General features: G+C 34.9%; 2 protein-coding genes across 21 annotated transcripts in view; one reads left to right on the forward strand and one right to left on the reverse strand.

The window, feature by feature from the left end:
• The window catches only part of LOC147837491 (uncharacterized), a 238,757-nt gene extending 234,626 nt beyond the window's left edge, over positions 1-4,131 (forward strand). For 5 of the 11 annotated variants that reach the window (XR_015476963.1, XR_015476958.1, XR_015476961.1 and 2 more), the window contains 2 exons: positions 3,322-3,420; positions 3,722-4,126. Coding sequence is in view for 8 of the 11 variants with exons in the window: in XM_087237719.1 (XP_087093845.1) it covers positions 3,322-3,406 (85 nt within the window). In the remaining 3 variants the exon portion in view is untranslated. Of the gene's footprint in view, positions 1-3,321; positions 3,421-3,686 lie in introns of all 11 variants that reach the window. The other 6 variants (XM_087237724.1, XM_087237717.1, XM_087237723.1 and 3 more) reach the window with 2 other exon arrangements.
• A 1,179-nt stretch (positions 4,132-5,310) lies between these two features.
• atp11a (ATPase phospholipid transporting 11A) overlaps positions 5,311-24,759 on the reverse strand; it is a 136,655-nt gene continuing 117,206 nt past the window's right edge. For 2 of the 10 annotated variants that reach the window (XM_087237662.1, XM_087237660.1), the window contains 3 exons: positions 23,771-23,936; positions 14,174-14,273; positions 12,238-12,617 (listed from right to left, as the gene is read on the reverse strand). In XM_087237662.1, the coding sequence (XP_087093788.1) occupies positions 14,184-14,273; positions 23,771-23,936 (256 nt within the window). In that variant the 3' untranslated portion in view covers positions 12,238-12,617; positions 14,174-14,183. Of the gene's footprint in view, positions 6,656-8,820; positions 10,429-10,497; positions 12,618-14,173; positions 14,274-17,114; positions 17,205-21,252; positions 21,292-23,770; positions 23,937-24,759 lie in introns of those variants that run through there. The other 8 variants (XM_087237663.1, XM_087237661.1, XM_087237656.1 and 5 more) reach the window with 6 other exon arrangements.

The raw sequence follows: 24,759 nt of genomic DNA on the forward strand, positions 1-24,759 counted from the left end.
ATATGACAACAAGATGCTGCGCTGACAGAAACTTGTATTATTGTCTGCTATTGATGGAGTCGCTCATAACGGAGATTTATTCACAAACTAATCGCTCTCTCCATCAGAATGAAAAGTGAAAACAGGAGAGGAGGTGTGTTTCCCTCCATGATTAGATCATATTTAACAGGAAGGGTGGATAGTAGAGTACATTTCCATACACACAAACACAAGCTTTTTGTCAGGAATGCCTGTGCAATCACTTATCAATCAATGTAGAAAAGTGATGTGAAATTATAATTTTCGTAATTTAAAAAAAATGCATACTGACCTTCGGGAAAACTCCCGATCATAGATATATGTGTATATGTGCAATTTTCTTGCTCTGAATGGCCACAGTCCTCCACTGCAGCTTGGTCCCGCATTCATCAAGGAGCGCTACCCTGTACAAAAATGGCGCATTCCTTCCAATAGACAACAGCAGGGTAGGTGACATCTAATGTATATATCTATGTGGGCCTGCCATAAACACACAAGTTCCCTTGACTCTGCCCTCTTGTCAAATCAGGGCCACAAAGTGAAACGCGCAGAAACATGAAGTGCAAAGTGAAAACAGCATGGCAAACTCACTAAAAGGCAAATCAAAATGTGCGCTGCAATTAACTGGACGGGTTTTTTAAGACAATGCTATAAAAAATGTTTGCATATATATATATATATATATATATATATATATATATATATATATATATATATATATATATATATATATATATATATATATATATATATATGTTGAAAAAAAAATACTACACAAGTCAGTGGTAGCTATGGTTTCCAAGATTTCACCAAGTAGGAAATGTCCCTGGATTAACATGTTGATCCTGGAACAACATTCCAATCAGCCAATCAGAATTAAGGGATACGTTTACAGTTTAGGCTTACGGTTAGGTTTATGCACTTCTATGATTGTTATCAAACTAATATTACCCTCTGATTTTGTGAGTAATTCACAGATATGGTTGGGTTTAGGGGTGGTGAATAGATATGGTTTACATTTTTCAACAGGTATGATGTTCCAGGATCAACATAGATGTTAATTCAGGATTGCATTTGGCAAAATCATGACAAGTTTTGGATTAACTGTCCATTTAAGCACACCATTCACAGGTAAATGTGACATGTAACCTTTCCATATGCAATTTGGTATTGCGTATATTATTGATTACTGCTAAAGAGTGGCAGAAAATGTGCTGTTACTTTTTTCACAACAGTTAATAATATGCTGGGTGTGAATTACAGGGGGGTTTGGGGGGATCTATCCAGCCCAATTATAACGGTCATTGGTTAATATTGTGAATGCATGTTTGTGCCAAAAATATTAATTCACCGGGTTGAAACTAAATCTAGCACCAACAGTGTAATTGTTTAGAAAACATGTTTCTTAAAAAAAGTTGTTAGTAGGTGTCTGTCAAACTAGATACATTGTTTGTATTTTATTATACATTTACTCGAACATGAAAGTTAAATGGTAAAATAAAAAATATGGGCAGTCTTTCATGGTCATCAATTAAAAGGTGTAGGAAAGCAAACCTGTCACCATCTATTTAATATCACAAATATTATTGAGAACCCCTCGATATCCCTCAAAACTCTGTAAACGTGATAAAATTTGCTAATAAATTAAATTTAATTGTATTTATTATATAAATTATAAGTTATATATAACTCAATGTCTAATTCGCACACTGATGACCTGAGGGGGTAGCCTTTTTAGTGCAGTAAAAGTGAATTGTTCAAGCCGCTTCAATATGTTGCCTTTTGCTTCCACCTGGTGGCCATAATTAATAGTTACACATGCAGTGCCCTCGGCTTTTCTTGCTTTAAACCAGGGGTGCCCAAACGTTTTAGTATGAAGAGCCAAAAACCAAATAATACCAAGAGCCGCGGGCCGAAGGTAAATACACAAACTATATTACATTAAAGTTGCCATGGGTAATTTCCTAATTTATTTCAAAATATTTCAAAATAAAATGAAAACACTACTTGAAATGGTATTAATTAATGCAGTACAACTTTTGAAATGATAACATATTGCAATAAAAGCAAACAATCACATTTATAACACTGTGGAGTTCAATGCTGAATAGTCAAGCAGAATCTGTCTTTGACTTGATTTGCTCACCAAAGTCTCTGCATTGCCGGGTGACAGTATGTACATTTCAACAAAGTCTGATTAATTTGCACCATTCAATTAAAGCATTTAATTTCAGCTATCTTTTAACAATAAAACAAACAAAGAAACAAACAAACGATTGCATTAAATTTCAATTGACAATCTAAACAATCCCCCTCATTCTCCTCTTCTCAGATAGGATGGCGGGCCATATCAAAGGTTACCATGGGCCAGCTTTGGCCTGCGAGCCCTACACTGTAAAATTATGGATGTTATATTATGGAAATCTACTGTAGAATAATAAACATTAAATAACAGAAATTTTCATGAATTAAAAATTTTGTTAAATTTCTGTAATTTAAAAGCTGTTATTTTATGGTAAAATTCTTAATTTAACAACTGTTATTTTACAATAAATTTCTGTAATTCTACATCTGTTAATTTATGAGAAATTTCTGTAATTTTACGTCTGTTAATTTATGAGAAATTTCTGTAATTTTACGTCTGTTAATTTATGAGAAATTTCTGTAATTTTACGTCTGTTAATTTATGAGAAATTTCTGTAATTTTACGTCTGTTAATTTATGAAAAATTTCTGTAATTTTACGTCTGTTATTTTACAATAAATTTCTGTAATTTAACATCTGCTATTTTACAATAAATGTCTGTAATTTAACGTCTGCTATTATAAAATACATTTCTGTAATTTAACGTCTGCTGTTTTACAATAAATTTCTGTTATTTAATGTCTGTTAATTTACAGGAAATTTCTGTAATTTAACAGTTGTTATTTTATGATACATTTCTGTAATTAAATGTCTGTTATTTTACAGTAAATTTCTGTAATTTATCGGCAGTTTTTTTAACGATAAATTTCTGTAATTTAATGTCTGTTAATTTACGTTCAATTTCTGTAATTTAACAGCCATTGTTTTAAGGTTTTTTCAGCACCCTAGCTGCTAGAAAAAAAACCTGTAAAATATATATTTTTACAGTGTAGTTTTGAGCATCTCTGCTTTAAATCCTCTAGTGTACAGTCTGCATTATTTAGGGCAACTGGAGCCAGGAACAGTTTCCAAAAGACATTATAATTTGAACGACATCTGTGCTTTTGTTAGTCTGTTTAATTTTTAACTTTTCTCTGTGTTTTCATTATCCTGGACCAGGCCGTATCCTGAGCAGCTGCTGCAGTGGTCATGGAGGAGTGAAGAGCATGATTCCTGTAAGACCCCAGTGACAGATGCAGCCTGATCTCACGAGAAAAAGTAAGTACTTTACCTTTTGCCAGTTTAGTGGCTAATTTGTATGAATTCATACGAGTTCAGTCATACGAAATTGTACGATTTTAAAAAGGAGGCGTGGCACCTAACCCCGCCCCTAAACCCAACCGTCATTGGGGGATAAGCAAGTCGTACTAAATTGTACGAATTAGATCGTACAAATTCATACGAATTAGCCACTAAATCAAAAAGTTACGAATTGCCGTGAGATTGTGTTAGACAGATGAGTCTTCTTCGCATTGATCCTGAAGGGCCAGCCTGTTCACCAGACCTCTCACACCTGCAGCTTCTTCATGATGGATGTCCAGCGTTCTTCGGCCTCCGGCGCCTAGACTGCAGCTCTGCACAAGAAGTATGGCCAGAGGAGAAATGGTCGTGCCCAACTGAGCCTGGTTTCTCTTGAGGTTATTTCCTTCACTTTCGTCAATTGGTGAAGTTTGTTCTTCACTGCTGTCACCACTGGCTTGCTTGGGTTGGGACTTGTAGAGCTGCTCATCAATAGATTTGCTCGTAGTCTTTGGACTTTCAGCAGTGAAAATTAAACCACAGTGAACTGAACTAAACTGAACTTCATCTTTGAAAAGTGAACTGACACAGTTTCAATTGACTATAATCTTCTAAATTAAGCTACTTTGACACAATCTACATTGTTAAAGTGCTAAAGAAATAAACAAGAGAAAAATGCACAAGGCTCTCAAACATTTAAATCTTTCTTTATTACAAGCAAATGTACTTTTCTTGCTGTTAATAGCTACAGAAAAAACCGGCAAAAATCCACATATCTACAGATATCAACCTTTTAAAAACTTTATACAAAAAGAGCCCAAACTGTACATGAATATTACTACATATATGCTGTGTACAGTAGTATACATATATATACTGTAAGTATATATATAATATATACTATATATATATTTAATAAATTTATGAGCAACATCACGTTTTGTGCAGATAAAACAAACAAACAGAAAAAAGCAGTAGATATTTAGTTAATCTGAATAGGCTGGCACAGATTAAGCCCCACTACAGGCTGTAAAGCCTTCAGTTACAGCAATAGACATCGAAATCAATATTTGGTCACACCTGCATTAAAAACAGTGAGTGTATTTCATCTTCCTACAGTCATCCTGCGCCCCAATTCGCATACTATCCATCCTAAATAGTATTTGAAAATTGAATTAATATGGCCCAAATCGAAGAATGTTAAAAAAAAAGAGTATGCCAAAGCTTCCGGATGATTTCTAGAAAGAAAAAAATAAGTGTAGAAGCGTCCATACTCTAACCACTGATATTTCCCACAGTACATGTTCGTGAATTCGATTAGAACTACAAACGCGGGTGAAAAGCGTAAATAAACTACAAACATGGTGGACGCGCGAGACCAACCGTCAAGTAGAGCGGCTTCGGTAAAGATGTTTGTATGACTGTTAGCTAATTTCTTGGACACTGGGAAATATTTAAATCGGTGTTACATTTTATCTGTAACAACAATACTGAACTTATATAAGGATGTGTTTGGACATTAAAGTCTGTATGCAGAATTATCCAAACACCTGAGGAGATTTCTCTGCATGAAAGACTCTTGAATGGGAGATTATTCTGCTGCTGCTTCTCCAGTAAAATAGGAAATTAAATATGACAGAAATGTGGATGATTGACAGGGCTTATAACTGAGCAACATAACGATCTGTTAACGAGGACGTAGTATGTCCCAAAGCTTGCAAACTCTTCTGTTACACACTCAAAAGTAGCCTACTTTTAGGGCGTAGACTATGCGAATTGGGACGCAGCATCAGTGTGAGCATCGACTGACTATGCGCGACATCTTAAAAAAAACATCTCCATTGAAATAAACAAACAAAAAGCAGTCTGTTAAAGCTATTTTTTCTTTACTTCCATCTTTACTGAAGTCAAATTTCTCCCACGGCCTTACATTTGGTTGTAAAAGCGGAACAGTGACATTCTGACTCTGTAACAGTAAGTAGTTTTCTTCATCCTCTAGATACAAAAGTAGCAAAAAGACATATTTTTCTCATCACAAGATATACAAAATACCTATTTCATATAGCCTTTTTTTGTTTTAATCTTTAGACAGACAGAATACAGTGTTCGCCAGTGCCTGAACGCACCCCTGAGGCAGACAGCGTTCAGTGAGCAAAAGTATTACTACGTTACAAAAAAATAGTTCCGATTTGAAACGACAGTCAGAAACGAGAACCAAAACACATTTGTGAAGGGACATTTGTTCTAGAACCACCTTGTAGTTGTGATTTGTGGTTATCTGCTATTTTCTTTACATTCAGGAAGCCAGATAGAACTATAACAGTGAACAATATAGTATAATGCGAAATGAAAAAGACAAACATACCATATTAGGTCGAGAATCTATAAATAAGCACATTCTTTTTGTGTTTTAGATTTGCCAGCATTGATTATTATTATTTAGTACTCGGTATTGTAGATGTGCATCGCTTGGACTGGACTGGACTGGAAATGAGCACAGATGTGGTTTATACATAGAAATGAAAATATAAAGCTCAGTGGTTGGTCCATCACATGGCATGCAAAGTTCAGACCTCAGTACTCAATAAAACAGTGACTTTGCACAGAGTTTACATTCATACAAACCAAATGATACACTTTTGGACCGGAAACAGAGTTGATCAGTCGTCACGTTAGGTCATTCATTCATTCACTCGCAGCCTTTGTAAACCTTGACATCAATAAACTCATCTATGTATATATAATCTATATTCAGATATAATGTGTGCATGAAAAAGGACATTCTGTTATTATTAATATTATTAATCTGTGACATTTCATCAACGTTAACCCCCTCCCAAAAATGACCATTATACTTACAACAAACTAGCCATAATTCTGACATTCTCTGTTGCAGGCCGAGATGTCGGGCAATGCAAACACATGCACGTGTTTCCCAGAATTCAACGCTTCACTGGATTGAACGCATGAACATACATTGAGGTTAAAAAGCACCAGAAGGCACCTACCCACGAGAAGCTTGTAGTAACCATCAAAACGCTGGTCTTGATGGACTTTGACATCACCTACTCTCTCTCTCTCTCTCTCTTTCATGTCATGGATGATGGTTAAAATGGTGAAATGAGCAACAGGTCTCATCGTGACAACTGAATGACAGTGAAGGAAATGCATGCGAGGAAAGGAGTCGAGATGATGATGCTCTGGAAACACAACACTACAATCCGGAGTCGGCGTGAGGCGAAACAAAAAAATGGAAGAAGAAAGAAACAGGTTTGGAATGTGAAGGAAAGCAGGGAAAGAGTCATTGCAGATGATTGTTAGTTCATTCATTTCCATATTCATTTCAATTGAGGTCAAATGTGACTGGAATTAAGGATGTGTTCACACTTGATGTGATCATTAAGTCTGGGATGCAGTGGAACTCAAGTATGAACGCAACTTGGACCAAAGACATCTAAGCAAGCCAGAAGCAGTATGTCAGTTCTCAAGAGGCGACTCTAAAATGAACAGAATCGTCAAATAGAGTTAAATACAGGCCGCAGAAATGCTTTCTCTTTGCCATAGATCTGCATTTTTGTTTGACGAGAAATTTCCTGAACCTGATTTAACGTAAATTTATACGCATTTTAAATGTTCAGTAATATTTTCAAAAATATATATTATAAGGCCATTTGTTTTATGTCTTTATGGGTCATTACCACTTTGGTACAGTAAAATTTTTGCCAATTTCTACTGTCAGAAGTACCAAAATAGCCAACTGTACTCTACCACTTTTTTGGCACCCTTTCATATGGGTGGCTAGCACAACAGAATATGTTACAAAAAGGGTGGAGCTAGACTCTCTGCTAAATCCTGATTGGTTAACAGAAAATTGTCACCTGCATGTTTAAAAAGCCAGGGTTGATTACCATTCACATGTTGCATCTTAAATGTGTGAAAAGCGCAACTTTCGCCACCTAATTTGAGTACTTGCGAGCACTTGCGGCACTTTTACTTTGGAAATAACGAACTTGAGCTTGCAAAACACACTACACTTGAATGGCCCCTTATAGCTTTCTTCTTCAGGCAAGACTTGATAGCTTTTTTCTGCCTAGCTACTAAGTAAAGATACTGTTGGCAGTAGAAATTTAAGCCTGATCAGGGATTTTCATATAGTACTGTACTGTACTGTATTGTACTGAACCATACCACTCATTATATTCAGGCCTAAAATTGACAGTGTGAACACTAAGTGAGCCAAGACTAAATGAATCATTTTCTTTTTTTGGGTCTGAACCAAAGAATCAAACTACAAATGTGAAAACACACTTATGCTTCATCCCATTTTGCATACAATCTATCCTAAATAGTATTTGAAAATAAAATTAGCATTGTATGTCCCAAACTGTAATATGTTGGAAAAAAGTATGCTAAAGGTTCCTAGATGGTGTACTATTCCCAGTAAAAATTCGAAGTGAAGAACCGTCCATGCTCTCTTTTAGGACGTAGTATAAGTACACAACATTAAACTGAACTGCATTCACACCGTATTCCAATTCAAACTGAACTCAAATCAATGTGAATTCATATTCACAGAGTATTGGATGAATATGGAGTTGAATGTTTCATGAAACAGACGAGTCACCAGGAACATTTCCTAGAATTGGTTTAGGGAGCTTTCACACTTGGTTACATTGGCCTGGACCAAACCCAAATTTGATTGTCCCCCCTTGCCACCTTCTCGGCTAATTTGTGTTCACACTGTCTTTTTTTCCTTCTGAACCCCGCTACGCTTGTGTCATCAAGCTGCTGTTTTTTTGTACAGCTGTTGCTGGCTGACGGCCACGAAAGCAAAGAGGCAAAATGGAGACATATGCATATCATGGTCATTCAGCTTTAACTGAATCTTTTGCTTTTGTTACCAAAACAAAAATACAGAGAGACGTTTGTGTCTATCTGCCGCAAAAAAAAAAGTAAAACAAAAGTCGCTTTTGGTGGAGTCAAGCAGACATTATCACTGTTTGCACTGGGTCAGTCCAACTTGTCGCCCAGGTAGTTTACACACAGACATACACACAAGAATGAACGTAATGAAAACTAAAGTCTGTTGTACATTTGGCGGGTAACTTTAGTCATTTGGTACGATTGCATTCATATAAGAGGTGCAGGTAGACTCTGGTATCGTTCAGGGGTGTGCACCCCAGTTCAGAAAATATTGTTCACACTAGCTAAACGTACACTGGCGTCAAACAAACAGGGGTGCGGACCAAAAGTGCTAGTTTGAAAGCACCCTAATGCCGAGTTCAGACTGCATGATTTTCAAAGTAGTCGTGTCACGAATGTTTTCACACTGCATGACTATCTGGGTTAACGTTCTGTCAGTGCTGTGTTTACACTGTAGGATGGATCGGCGACAGGAGAGTTCACACTTGCATGACTTTAAAACAGGAAGAATCACAGACAACGTTGTCCAAACTACGTCTCACAACCAAACAAACGCAAGAAGTGACATGGAAACAACGCAAGGTCACATAATATATCTTTTGTTATTAACTACATAATGGAAAAATAGCTTTAACTTTAGAAACTTGTGTTGCTCACCTGGCTTTTGAGAATTAGCAATCTCTCCTCGACTTTTTTTTTTACTTCTCAACCTGATTAGTGTACTAGTGAATGCTGCTCTCTCATTGGCTGTAGGTGATCGCGAATGTTATTTTCAATCAGAACACATTTCACACAGCATGATTTGAATCAAAACCAGGGCTAAAAGCATGCAGTCTAACCTTGGCATAAGCTTTATTTATTTATTTATATTTTGGTCAGAACCAAAGGAATCAAACTACAAGTGTGAACTCAACTGCATTCACACCATTCCAATTCAAATTAAGCTCAAATCAATGTGAATTCATATTCACACAGTGTATTGGATGAATATGGAATTGAATGATTATGAGAATGTTACATTAAACAAGAGAGTCCACATGTATGAGGCACATTTCCTAGAATTCCTTTATAACGGCTTATTTTCTGTGTCCAGGACACTAGAAAGGAGTCTTTCTCATCAGTAAGGACAGGTCATCTGTGATGCTGACCTTAATAAGTATGTTAGATTAATAAGTTGTTTGTGAAAAGTAGCACAAGCTGATAACATGTGCCTTATTTATCAGATAATCAGTAATGTTCAACACAGAGATGAGAGCAACCCAGCACAGGGCTCCAACAGATACATTAATACAGACAAAAGGCAAATAAGACGTTACAATCATAAAAATACGCTGACAGAGATAATTTTTGGACCAACACATGTGACATTTCATTCATTGTTTTTTCAAACCTCAGGAGCCCCGGGCTGAGTTGTTGGCACAGGAAGATGACGAATACTACATTTCTCCACATAACTCCATCCTCAGCTGGTGCAATGTCAACTTAAGGCAGTGTGGTGGGAATCTTCTAATGCCGTCAAACATTTTCTCTCTTTGAGCATAAGGCAACTAATGCACATTTATACACTCCCTATTTTACAACCTTTGGTTCCAAACTGCGGTGTAAAAGATGGGAAACATTAGCATTAAGGCAGAACAGTTTCGCTAAGGTGGCTAGCGCAGCCTTTAGCATCCTGTGTCTGATTCTACACTACAAAAACTATATATAGGGAACGATCCAACGTTAAAGCAAATGGTCAAGCAGCTAGAACAGAGTAACTGGTTGTCATGATGACACGACGTCAATGGTTTTTTAAAAACTTTGGAATAGCAGATAGTAGAATATAGATTTTTTTGAAAGTTAAAGGGTGAAACATAATGACAGTCCAGTTACAATTTGTCTTCTTGTAGTTGTCTAACAAAGGCCTACACACACACACACACACACACAGACACACACTCCTAGTTTGCTCTAGCAGCAGAAATGGCCAAGTGTAGCCACTTACAATGCATTCAGACAAAGACAATCGAAGCCTACGGAGTGTTTCTTGATAATAGGTTTGCACAAAGGCAACACCAGTTTGTTCTATAAAAAAAGTAGGACAAGAAAAGAGAAGGAGCACGGGATAAAAAAGGGAAGGAGAGACGACAGAGAACAAAGAAAAGAAGAACAAAGAAAAGAGGACGGTCAGTTTTCAGAGCAGCCATTTTAACTGTCATCCACATTCATATTCAGTGCTAGGGGGTTGAGATTTGAGATTTGTGCTACTACTGCCCAGTGTGGTTTTTCAAGTATTTTTTTTATACAAGGGTAGGTGAGTGAACACATAAACCCACAGTGTAAAGGGAACACGCTCTCACGTTTAAACATACACACCAAGAAAACAAGGTAAATGGGTCCCAAGGCCGCTTAGCGCAGTACTGTTTAGCCTTCCTCCAGATCACAAAATCACTGATAGTGCGTACACTATCCACTTGTTAGTGTTTAACAAGTGTTTCCGGATCCAAAACTTATATCTGCAATAAACGGTACTAATGCAGTGGGGAAAATACGTATTCAACATGTCATGTTTTTTTTTTCTGGTAAAAATGTTCTAAAGGAGCTGTTGACATGAAATTAAACCAGATTTTGGTAAAAACCCAAACAAACACAAAAATATATAGAAATATAAGAAAACAAAACAAAAATTAAAAAAATCTGACAATTTTTTTTTGTGTAATAACAATGTAATGAAAGTTCTGGACTACTGAAACGTATTTAATATTTTATATAAAAGACCTTTTTTGCTGATGGCAGCTTACAGAAGCCTCTCACAAACTTCAACAGAGTGTAGAACTCTTGATAGTTCTGTGGGTCTTGTGTGTCAAATCTGATCTTTATTTTGGATTCTATATTGGATTCAAGTCAGATGATTGGCTGGGCCATTCTACAGCTTGATTTTCTTTCTCTGAAAAACTTTTAGAGTTTCCTTGGCTGTGTTTTGGATCATTGTCTTGCTGAAATGTCCACCCTGGTTTCATCTTTATCATCCTGCTAATGTACAGATGTAGATGTCTGAAGCAGCTAATATTCATTTACAATGATGAAGGGCAGAGGGTTGCTGAAGATCTACTGAGAGATTTTTAACTGCTGTCTGGGCTTTCTCTGCCTGTCTACAGCTCCCTTTCTTCATGTGTTCAATACTTTTTCCCTGCGTCATTTAATTTTATTACACTTAACTTAATTTGTAAACTAATTAATATTGTTTTCTTTGCATTTATGGATTTATTTGGTTGTTACCAACATCTGGTGAAAATTTCAAGTTGAGAAATATGTTTTCTGAGAAAAATGGTGACATTTGCAATACTTATTTCCCCCACTGTATGCTCACAGTGTGCTGTAATACTATTGAAAATCATAAGCATAAATGTTTATATCCTTGCCTAATTTCAGGTGGAAAGATTCATCTTTTATAAATCGTTCAAATATAATATCTGGGATGCAGCAACTATAGTAAACCATAACATTGAAAATATTTTTTTAACCAAACGACTATTGAGATTTGAGATAAATTGACAACTAAAATGAATTTAAGCCTGGACCCGGAAATAATATTCCCAGGCTGATCTCACAAACAAACGTAACTATTTTACGTTTTGTCAATTGAGTGGCTAATTCGTATTAATTTCTTACAAGTTCAATCATACAAAAATTTACGATTTTAAAAAGGAGGCATGGCACCCAACCCCGCCCCTAAACCCAATCGTCATAGGGCCTTCTACTAAATTGTACGACTGAGATTGTACGAATTCATTCAAATTAGCCACTAAATCAAAAAGTTACGAATTGCTGTGAGATTGTGTTGGTATTCCACATGCAAACAACAAAACAAGTGGATAAAAACGCATGTCAGTGTTTTCTTTTTTTTTTAAATAAAGGGTAACAAGTCAAGATTAGGAGACCAATATTGGCATAATCGAGGCCGATTTTGATTGAATAATTAGACTATTTGTTTATCATACAGACGTCTCGGGCCCCGGAGCAGAATAAGCAAAAGCTGCCCCAGAGAATCGTGGGTTTTCTCCTATGCGGAGGAAGGAGCTGAAGGTGCAGTAGTCAGGCTTGCCCCCCCAGTAGGTACACATGAGTTTTTTGGTAGGGGAGGAGTCAGACCTGCGGTGGGCGTGGTTCTGGCGTTCGTTGCCACGTCTTTCGTGTTTCCGCGCAGGTGGAGCATGGAGGGAGGTCAGCGGGGAGAACTCCGACAGGTGGCCCTTATATAACTTATCTGCATTCTGGAGAACAGAGGGAGATGGTGAGTTAGCAGACTGCGTCATGTATAGGTATGGGAATACAAATTTGTCACAGCACAAGCTAAAACAACACAAATTCAATGCCCCAGCAAGAAGCGGTGTAAAAATAAGCATAAAATCAACTTAATATGAAATCACATATCCAGAGTTTACCACATGCACAAGTCCAGGCCTAGAAGATGTTAACTGATCGATTGAGGATCTGTTACATGAAAAACTGCAGAGCGAAAATTAGCAAAAAGCAATAATAATAATAATAAATTATGACTAATTCATTATTTTTAAATGGAATAAACACTATATCAGCAATATATCAGCTGATAAAATAAACTGATACTGACTGAAAAATAAATTTCATTTGCTTTAAACCTTTAAACCAATAGTTTATATCAAGATTTAATTAAGTGGATTCCGTTTCCAAATTTTTAAATACTATAAAGCATCAAAACATTTTGAGTGTATTTTTTATATGGTAACGATTGACTTATTGATTGGTCAATTGATTGACTGATTGATTGGCCAATTGATTGATTGATCGATAAACCGATTGATTAACGGATTGATTGATGGATGGATGGATTGATTGTTTGATGGATGAATCGATGGATGGATGGATAGATTGATGGATTGATTGATGCGCTGATTGATCAATTGATGGATTGATTGATGGATAGATTGATAAGATTATTTGATTGATTAATAGATTGACTGATGGATTTATGGGTGTATTGATTGATTGATTCAGTCATTGATTAATTGACTGATTGATTGATGGATAGATTAATGGATTGATCAATGGATTGATTGGTTGGCTAATTGATTGATTGGCCGATTGATTGATTGGTGGATAGATTGATTGATAGATTGATGGATTGATGAATGGATTGATTGATGGATTGATTGATTGATTCATTCATTCATTGATTTATTGATTGGCGAAATTGGCAATTCAAAACATTTAAGAGACATTTTTAATACTATAAAACAATTTCTTGCTCCTTTCCTTTAAGTTTACAATCCAGCATAATCATTTCAAGTTGTTTATAGATGTTGTGCGGTTCACGCAGTAACAGAACTGATCATAAGCATGTTCTAGGAATGGACATTTAGACATAAATGGCAACATTATCACACACTTTAAAACAATATAACAACAAGAAAAGCAAAAAAAAAATACTCATGCATGTATGGGAGTTAGACGTTAAACGGTATGTCAAGTCTGCTGGCTGTATTTATGTATGTAAGAGCCCACAGTCCCATATTCTCTTAGCTGCATATACATCACAGCACACACCTCAAACCACAACCCAATCTTTTTATTCTGAAGCTTCAAAACCAACCCAAACCAGTCTGTAGGTTTCACACCAAACACCAGACCCACACGGATGCACCGAAGACGTTAAATCCAGCTCCTTTTCATTGGTTGAAGCCAATTAGCATGACTCTAGACTTCTCAGAATGACTCTGAGAAGTCCAGAGCTGCATTTATGAGCGGAGTGTGGATTAGTTCTTTCTGGCTTTAGTCTTTAGTGTTTTACCATCGGGCTGCTAGGCTTCAGTGGTGCTCTGAACCCCATCTAGCAGAGAATCATGAATGTTTGTCTCAACCCTGTCAAAGATCCTGTCAGCCCTCATTCTCTGTGAAACATCACACACACAAACAGACTCAGTTGTAGCATCGCAGATCAATGTTTTGACTTGCTGGAACAGAAAGTAAAGCAGCAGAAAATGCATTTGCAATTACACAACTTCAGATCTGCAACATACATTACAAATAGAAACATGCACATTTCATGCATGCGGTGAGGTTATAGAAGACTTGAAGATGACGGAGACACCACAGGGTTCTCGAGCCGGTGTTATTGGCATACTAGTTTCTACTTGTCAGACCTAGTCTTGGGCCTCATGTGGTTGGTAGCACAGGTAATTCCTCATGTTTTCAAATTAGCTAGCAGCTAACAGCAACATTTAATACATTTAAAAAGAGTTCAGTTTGCTTTCAAACATTAGGTCTAAAGAAACTCCGGATTGTGATATGATATTGATTCTAATCACCATGAGGGAGAACTATAATGATGTGCGATGCTAAAGGCTACTTATGCTAACACTTGCTATAATAATTGCATACTATGCATTTGAAAATACTACTTGAACTTAAACAAATCATATATGACTGTAATCCTGTATTTATTTGGTTGCTTTTTTAAATCTGTATCTTCCCTATGCCTTTGTTGATATGGAACTTAAGCATTCAGAAAGAGTTAATTAGAAAACTAATTAAAAGCAACAGGCTCACTCATTTTTTGGTAAAGGCAGCTAATCACTTTAAAAGCAATGGGTTTACTTACTTTTTATAGGAAAGTCAATGTATTACTTTAAAAGCAATGGGCTTACTTTCAAGTAAAGTCAACTAATCACTTTAAAAGCAACTGGTTTTCTCAATTTATTAAGGAAAGTCAATTTGTCACTTTAAAAGCAATGGGCTTACTCATTTTTTTACATAAAGTCAACTTATCACTTTAAAAGCAGCTGGTTTACTCACTTTTGAAGTGAACTAATCACTTTAAAAGCAATGGGTATACTTACTTTTTAAAGAAAAGTCAACTTATCACTTTAAAAGTAACTGGTTTACTCACTTTAAGGAAAGTCAACTAATCACTTTAAAAGAAATGAGTATACTCACTTTTTAAAGTCAATTAATCACTTTAAAAGCAATGGGTATACTCACTTTTTAAAGTCAATTAATCACTTTAAAAGCAATGGGTTTACTTTCTTTTTAAAGTAAAATCAACATGTCACTTTAAAAGCAATTGGTTTACTCACTTTTTAAGTCAACTAATCACTTTAAAAGCAATGGGTATACTTACTTTTTAACGGAACGTCAACAAATCACTTTAAAAGTAGCTGGTTTACTCACTTTAAGGAAAGTCAACTAACCACTTTAAAAGCAATGGGTTTACTCAATTAATTAAGTAAAGTCAACTTGTCACTTTAAAAGCAATGGGTATGCTCACTTTTTAAAGTCAATTAATCACTTTAAAAGCAATGGGTTTACTTTCTTTTTAAAGTAAAATCAACATGTCACTTTAGAAGCAATTGGTTTACTCACTTTTTTAAGTCAACTAATCACTTTAAAAGCAATGGGTATACTTACTTTTTAACGGAACGTCAACAAATCACTTTAAAAGTAACTGGTTTACTCACTTTTTAAGTCAACTAATCACTTTAAAAGCAATGAGTTTACTCAATTTATTAAGTAAAGTCAACTTATTGCTTTAAAACCAATGGGTTTACTCAATTTATTAAGTAAAGTCAACTTGTCACTTTAAAAGCAATGGGTATACTCGCTTTTTAAAGTCAACTAATCACTTTTAAAGCAATGTGTTTACTCAATTTATTAAGTAAAGTTAACTTATCACTTTAAAAGTAACTGATTTACTCACCTGTCACTTTAAAAGCAATGGGTATACTCACTTTTTAAAGTCAACTAATCACTTTAAAAGCAATGGGTTTACTCAATTTTTTAGGTAAAGTCAACTTGTCACTTCAAAAGCAATAGATTTACTCACTTTTTTTAAAGAGAAATCAAATAAATGAATTTTACAGTTTAGTTTTTAGTGAGCGAGCCCCTTCTGTTGCTTTCACTTAAATAATAATGATAGTATAAAATGATACAACAATATAAAGTGACAAAAACCTCTGAGAATAATTTCATGGTTAGAATAAATAAAACTGTGCTCATTCGGTCTAAACATAAAATCATGAGATCCAAGCATGTAATATTTCATCAGTATATTTCTGAATGTGTTCAATCTATTTTTGGTGTAGTTTTGGGATCCTAAATAAAAGAATACAAAAATCAGTGACTAAAGTAGTGAAAATCTTTATTTTTTTGTGAAATAATGATAAATACTCGCATTAAAAATATATCAGTAAGCCATGACAACATTTGTTCAGGTTTCAATTAGATTTTTTTAAAGCTTTAAAAATTTTTGTTTGAAGTCAGTTTAATTGATTACATTTTGAATAAGTTTTAGGAAATTTTGCATGTAAAATGAGTTGTGTTCAACTTAGAAACCAAAGGCAGCAACACATTTTTTCATGTGTGTTTGTCTGAGCTGCACTACTGTCACAAATTACTGGTATTATCGTAAATGACCAGTCATATGCTTTGTTGATGCTGAGGACCAAACATTTATGTCTGTTTTGTTATGTTTCCTTTCATTTTCCCTGCTGATGAATGACTTTGTTCCACTAAAGTGTGTTAATGGCAGTTTTTAGAGGTGCGACTGGTCCAACAGTGGAAACCCAGCATGATTTTGGCCTTGCTGAATGACTGTTGGCCCCAATCACCCCAGAGTAAGCCCTGGGTTTGCACTGGTCTGACAGTGGAATAGCAGCTATTAATGACCCTGTTGTGTGTTGACGGATTACGAACACACACACCGACACACACACGCATGCAGAGAGAGAGTTCACCTCCGGCTCAGTTTAAAAACTGACACTGCTGGAGGTCTGGGAGAGCATAAAGATGGTGGACTGTTCAGCAGTGACACACTGCCGCTTTGTCTGCCGTCACCACAGGTCAGAGGTCAAGGGTTAAACACACAGGGTAAAGGGAAGGTCAAGGGTCAGAGAGGCAGAGGAATGAATAAGAGAGGGTTTAGAAAGGTTGACAAGCCGACTGATCCTCACAGATTAATAAAGCGCTTTTGATACATTCAAGCTGTCTGGAGAAACAAGTGTTAGTGTTGACAACTTCTGTTGTTGAATTACAAAAACAAAAATTACAAAAATTACAAATAGTTTTTAATTTCTTGCTTGTATAGATTTTTAAAGTACTAAATTATTGAAGATAAACCAAGGTAACAATAATAACACCTAATAAAAAAATAAAATGAATAAGACACCCTACTCAAAATGTTCAAAATGAGTAATACTAAAACCAGTGCAAAAGGCTAAGATAAATTAAAACTAAAAAAAGGTTTATTAAAAATATAATCAAAATTTATTTAAAAAAAATTATACTACAATAATATTACATTCACTATTTTTCATAAGCTAACATGATAATTGTTTGCAGTATTTATTAGTTTAATGTAAATTCATAAATTATATATACATTGAAGTTAGAATTATTAGCCCCCCTGTTTATTTATTTATTTATTTTTTCCTCCAATTTCTGTTTAACGGAGAGAAGATTGTTTTAACCCATTTCTAAACATAATAGTTTTAATAACTCATATCTAATAACTGATTTATTTTCTCTTTGCCATGATGACAGTAATTAATATTTGACTAGATATTTTTCAAGACACTTCTATACAGCTTAAAGTGACATTTAAATACTTAACTAGGTTATTTAGGTTAACTAGGCAGGCTAGGGTAATTAGGAAAGCTATTGTATAATGATGGTTTGTTCTGTAGACTATCGAAAAAAAATGCTTAAAGATGCTAATAATTTTGACCCTAAAATGTTTTTTTAAAAATTTAAAACTGCTTTTATTCTAGCTAAAATAAAAAAATAAGACTTTCTTCAGAAGAAAAAATATTATCACACACACTGTAAAAAGTTCCTTGCTTCCTTGCGGTTAAACATCATTTGGGAAAAAAATTTAAAAAGAAAAAAAAAATTGAAATGGGGGCTAATAATTCTGACTTCAACTGTACATTTTGAAGGTTTCTTTGTTCTTAATGCATTCATGCTAATATGCAAAATTTTAAAAAACGTTTATGCTGTAAAATGTTCATATAAAGACTTAATGAAGAATCATAAGTTCATTAAATAAATAAATAAATTATTACGTCCGAAACTGAAAAAAAAGGGTACTTTGCAGTTTTTTGTATTTCATATTTTCATGTTTATATTTTTTCCTTGTTTATTTATGCATTTGAATGGCATTACGGGTCACTAGCGATCCAGCTTGTGCAAATCGCAGGTAAACACCCAAATCACAACAGACTACAAACCAGTTTTTGACAATCCTCCAGCTGTGAGTGTGTGGGCAATCAGTGGAATCTGGAACAAATGCGTGTGAGCGTTGCATGACTGGATCTTGTAGTCCATATACTGGCGGATTTGTAGTTCGTTGCGATTTGCGTGTTTACCAGTGATCTGCACAGGCTGGATAGCTGGTAACCATGACAGGGACCTTGATCTTTCTTGCCACAACTTTTAACCTTAAAAAGTTTTAAGAAGTGACTTTTATTAACATTTTTAATAGTTTAAAGTGATATATAGGGGCCGGTTTTGTTGTTAATCTTGGATTTCCTTCATTTTGGAGATGAAGAGGAAGGTTAAAAGCCTGGGTGTGGCCAACTGGAAATGGGCCTGCTGGGAGCACATGGTCTTTAGACCTTACCTTCAGTGTGTTTGGTGGTGTTTGATTTATTTATTTTTTATTTGCTATCAGCTTTGTGGTCAAATTAACTCTACAATAAACAACAACAAATGAAGACTTGTCGTTCCATGTGCTACTTCTAAGGAAGCATCTAACTCCCTCAGCAGACCCAAGATGTGACTACTGTGGAATTTTGATTAAAGATAGTCACATCAGTCTGGGTTGGTGTTGTGTATTACTGTACAAAAACCTTGTAATAAACTGCCAGTGCATTTTCTGTTATTTTACAGACTTGTTTCTCTAAATAGTGTTTCTTTTTACATTATATTATTTCGAACTAGCTATTTCAAACTAGACCCCTATTAGCTTTTATTTATTTCAAAACATAATTTCATCTTCCTTCATTCATTTTCTGTTTGGCTTAGTCCCTTTATTAATCTGGGGTCGCCACAGCGAAATGAAACGCCAATTTATCCAGCATATGTTTTACACAGCGGATGCTCTTCCAGCTGCAACCCATCACTGGGAAAATCTTTCATTTGTTCCAAAACTGTTTGACTTTTGTTGAATACAATAGCTGGAAACCATTGACTTCCATCTTATTTGTGTTTTTTGTTATGGAAGTCAATGGTTACAGGTTTCCAACTTTCTTTAAAACGTCTTTTGTGTTGAACAGAATAAAGACACTAATAACGGTCTGGAACCACTTGAGGGTAAATAAATGTTTTCTAATTTAGATACATTTCAGATAAAAAAGAAACGAAAAACTATATATATATATATATATATATATATATATATATATATATATATATATATATATATATATATATAATTTTATTTTATTTATTTTTTTATCTTTAGCTTTTATGAGTCAACTAAAGAGACAGTTCACTCAAAATTTAATTTAATATTCCTTGGTTTGTTGTAAATCTGTTTGACTTTCTTCTGTTGTAACCTGTAACCATTGACTTCCATAGTATTTGTGTTTTTTGTTATGGAAGTCAATGGTTACAGGTTTCCTGCTTTCTTCAAACTAATGTCTTTTGTGTTGAACAGAATAAAGACACTAATAAAGGGTTGGAACCACTTGAAGGAGAGTAAATTAATTTGTCTAATTTAGATACATTTTAGATGAAAAAGAAACAAAAAACAATATATTTAAGTAGTTATAGTACTATTTTTGTTTGTAAAAATTAGACATGACCTAGAGCCTAGTCAAAGTCCTGACCTGAATCCAATTGAGATTTATTTAAATATTATTTCTATACAATACATTATTTGAAACTAGCTTTTAGGTATAAATTAAAGGGATAGTTCATTCAAAATTTAATTTAATCTTCCTTCATTTGTTCTAAATCTGTTTGACTTTCTACTGTTGAATACAAAACCTGGAAACCCGTAACCATTCACTTTCATCGTATTTGTTATGGAACTTAAAGGTTACAGGTTTCCAGCTTTCTTCAAACTAACGTCTTTTGTGTTGAAGAGAATAAAGACACTAATATATATATAAGTAGTTATAGTAATATATTTGTAAAAATATTTTTTTTAATAGATTTCTCTGAAAATTATTTCTTAGACATTACATTATTTCAAACTACTAAAATGCCAATAAAAGTCACTTTGTTAGCCTATTTAGTTGAATTTTCAACATTAAAAGTCTACAGAGAAGAGATCAACGTCCCATAATGCAATTTACAACCGTAAATAAATGGAAAACAAAAAATACGGAAACTGTTAATAATATTTTTGAAGTGTAAAGTTAATACTAATTCAAAGCATAATTTCTTAATAAACATTTTTATATTGTTTTTGGCTGAAGTGATCAACTGATCGATTCCCGAAGGATAAAATCTTGATAAATCATATATTATTTTTAGTTGAATCTATTGTTGAAGTCACATATATATATATATATATATATATATATATATATATATATATATATATATATATGAAACAAGTGTTTTATGCCATTGGAAAGATTAATAGGTAGTTTAATAAAGAAGGACAATAACAGGAAAAGCATCAAACAGGTTAAATATGAGGGAAAACAGTTCATCACACAAACACACACACACACACATATTAAATTTCCTAATGAAAATTTCCTTGACATAGTATGCTGACATACTATGTATACCGAGACAGTAAAGTATACAATATACAACATCAGCTCATATATTGTTCCACAAAAGTGGACAGATGAAATATAATCATTGAATGTCTCCAAGAGTCATCCAACGTGAAAAGCAGATTTAGAATCCACTTACATCAAGCACACTGGTAATCAGGCCCACGCAAGTGTACATCTGGAGATCAGTTAGTAGCCGTTATCACACACTACAGCACTGTTCAGCTGCTGCACATCAATACTTATTTAAATAATGCTAATGTTTCTATTTAAATGGCCTGCATGGCTGTTAGTTGAGGTAGATGCCATTTTGCTTTAGCTTTTATGGGTCAGCTAAAGAGATAGTTCACTCAAAATTGAATTTAATCTTCCTTCGTTTGTTGTAAATCTGACTTTCTTCTGTTGTAACCTGTAACCATTAACTTTCATAGTATTTGTGTTTTTTGTTATGGAAGTCAATGGTTACAGGTTTCCAGCTTTCTTCAAACTAATGTATTTTGTGTTGAACAGAATAAAGACAAGGGTTGGAACCACTTGAAGGGGAGTAAATTAATTTTTGCTAATTTAGATACATTTTAGATGAAAAAGAAATGAAAAACTATATATATATATATTAGTTGTAGTACTATTTTTGTTTGTAAAAATTAGACATGACCTAGGGTCTAGTCAAAGTCCTGAGCTGAATCTAATTGAGATGCTATGGCAATAGTGAGTAAATTTATCCATTCGTTCATTTTCATTTGGCTAAGTCTCTGATTTATCAGAGATCACCACAGCGGAAAGAACCGCCAACTATTCCAGCATATTTTCATGCCGCGGAGGCAAAATAAATACGAACTAGAAAAGTAAAGTTTGTTGACAAACTTTATGGAGGCTTGAGAAAGCTTAGTCTGGACGTTTAAAGTAGTTTTAAAGTTTAAATAATTGAAGTAGTTTTTAAGAAATTTAAAGCACTTGGCATAGAAAGAAAACTGTATATGTTAGCATGTTTTTAGTATGGATCAGCATGTTTCTTGCTAGGCAGTTGCTAAGGTGTTATGACTGGTTACTAGGCGATTTGCTAAGGCATTGCTAGGCGGTTGTTAGGGTGTCCCAGGTAGTTGTTAAGGTGTTGCTGCGTATTCTGAGTGGTTGCTAGGCAGTTGCTAGGGTATTCTGAGTAGTTGCTAAGGCATTGCTAGGGTGTTTTATGTGGTTGCTAAGATATTGCTAGGTGGTTGCTAGGGTGTTCTTAGTGGTTTCTTAGGCGTTGCTAGGCAATTGCTATAATGTTGCTAGGTGGTTGCTAGGTTGTTCTAAATGGTTGCTAAGGCATTGCTAGGGTCTTCTAGGTTGTTTCTAAGGTGTTGCTAGGCAGTTGTTAGGATGTTCTGAGTGATTGCTAAGGCATTGCTAGGTAGTTGCTAGGATGTTCTGAGTGGTTGCTAGGACTGCTAGTTGCTGTTGATAAGGTGTTGATATAGCCATTGCTAGGTGATTGCTAGGGTGTCCTAGATGGTTGCTAAGGTGTTCTCAGTGGTTGCTAAGGGGTTGCTAGGTGGTTGCTAAGGTGTTCTGAGTGTTTGCTAAGGTGTTCTATTTGGTTGGTAAGGTGTTGCTTGGTGGTTACTAGGGTGTTCTAGGTGGTTATTAAGGTGTTGTTAGGCAGTTGCTAAGGTGTTCTAAGTAGTTGCTAGGCAGTTACTAACATGCATTAGCACGGTTTTTGTATGAATTAGAATGTTGCTAGCATGTTTCTAGGATAAACTAGCATGTTGTTAGCATGAAATTTAGTATACATTAGCATGTTGATAGTATGTTTCTAGTACAAATTGGTATGTTGTTATTATGTCTAATGTAAAGTCAATAGCATTTTTTTCACAATAGATGTCTAAGGGACAGTTGCTACGGTGCCGTTAGTAGTTGCTAGTAAGTTGAAAGGTCATCAGTGATTGGCAGTTCGGTAGTCTGAGTTAAATGAGCCCAAACTTCAGTCTCTATGGTACACTGTTAAGTTAATGGGAATTTTCTGAATTTTCCGGGTCAGTTTTGGGAAAACTGTAAGTCAGATGAGTTGGAAAAGATATAGCAATTTAATTCAGTAAAGTTTGGAGGTTTGGACAGTTTGGTGGTTGTAGTATGAACGGTCTAGGAGGAGATGCGTTCTTAAAGTAGTCTAAGAAGAATAGGAAGAAGATGGAAGAAAAATATTAAGTTTATGTAGTATAAAAGTGTTTTCGCCTTCTCAAGCCACCATAACTGCAATACGGATACTACAAAAACAATACTAACACCAAAATCTAAAAAGATAAATGCTGGACTGAAAGAAGTTAATGATGAATTACTAACATAAGTTTATAAGTAACAAATGCACAAAATAATACTAAAATGGAACAAACATTTTAGAAAAGGAAAAAATATTTTATTTCTTTCATATGGATGCCAGTTAAAAACACTTTAAAACTTCAGACATGATTTGAAACAATAAAAAATTATATTTTTATCCCTCAAAGTTCTTAAGAAGATTTCTTGCCCATCAACCTAAGCATGGCATCTCCCCAAACTAACAGTCATGACACTTTCCATGATTTCTTTTTGAATATACAGCTGTTCTATCAGTCCAGACTCATCTGTCAGCTGTATCTCCACATGTAGGCAGTGTGATGTGTGTGTCGTACCTGTATTCTCTCAGTGGTTGTGGGCCACAGAGCTCTGCACAGCACTTTCTTCAGCACATCAGGCAGCAAACTGACGATAATGAGCAGAATAATACTGAGCCACGCAGGACCACTCGACAACATCTGCATGAACACGTAGTACATCCTCTGATAGTTGAGGAAAGGCCTGGAAACAACACAAAAGCAGTGCATTAATTAGTCTTGATGGAAAAGTAGAAGCAAATTAGCACAATCCTCACAAAAGTACCCATGGGAGTTGAAAGATCTGCAAGTGATCTATTTATAGAGCAGTGTATATTACAAGTGATGTTTGAATAGTTTTATATTATGTGTATTATTGAATAGTCTGCCATGTGCTCTCTGATCTGTTACATGATGACAAGTGCAAAATGGGTGATACATAAAGATGCTTCGTAGGGCATTTAATGGAGCCAATTCCAGTAAACAGACCAGCACAAACCTTAGTAAATCATGCTCGAAGAATTTTCTCTTATATATTTTATGTCTGAAAGGGAAACTCCTACAAATGAAGTAAGCACTTAGAGCACACTGAAAAAATATCTACTTCCTCCACATTAATAAAACATCTGTTAATATCTGTTAGAAAGTATTCCGTGGTTAATAATGATTACTTACACTTTTGAATTGCATTATGAAGCCTTCTATTTGCTAAATTTTGATGTTGAAAAAATGTAACTCTGCTTTTCAAAAATGCCTCCTTTATTTAGAGTTTTAGCACACAAATACTGTATATACATTAATAGAGTGGCCTAGTCAAAGTCATGACCTGAATCCAATTGAGATGTTGTGGCAGGGCCTTAAAAAGGTGGTTCATGATCAAAAACCCTCAAATGAGGCTGAATTACAACCATTCTGCAAAGATGAGAGGGACAAAATTCCTCTGCAGTGTTGTAATAGACCCATTGCAATTTATCAAAAATCAGTATACAAAAATAAGAAATCAGTAAAAGGCAACACTTTCTCACCAC

Source organism: Danio rerio, chromosome 1, assembly GCF_052040795.2.
Source record: "Danio rerio strain M-AB ecotype USA chromosome 1, GRCz13ab, whole genome shotgun sequence".
Lineage (NCBI taxonomy): Eukaryota > Metazoa > Chordata > Actinopteri > Cypriniformes > Danionidae > Danio > Danio rerio.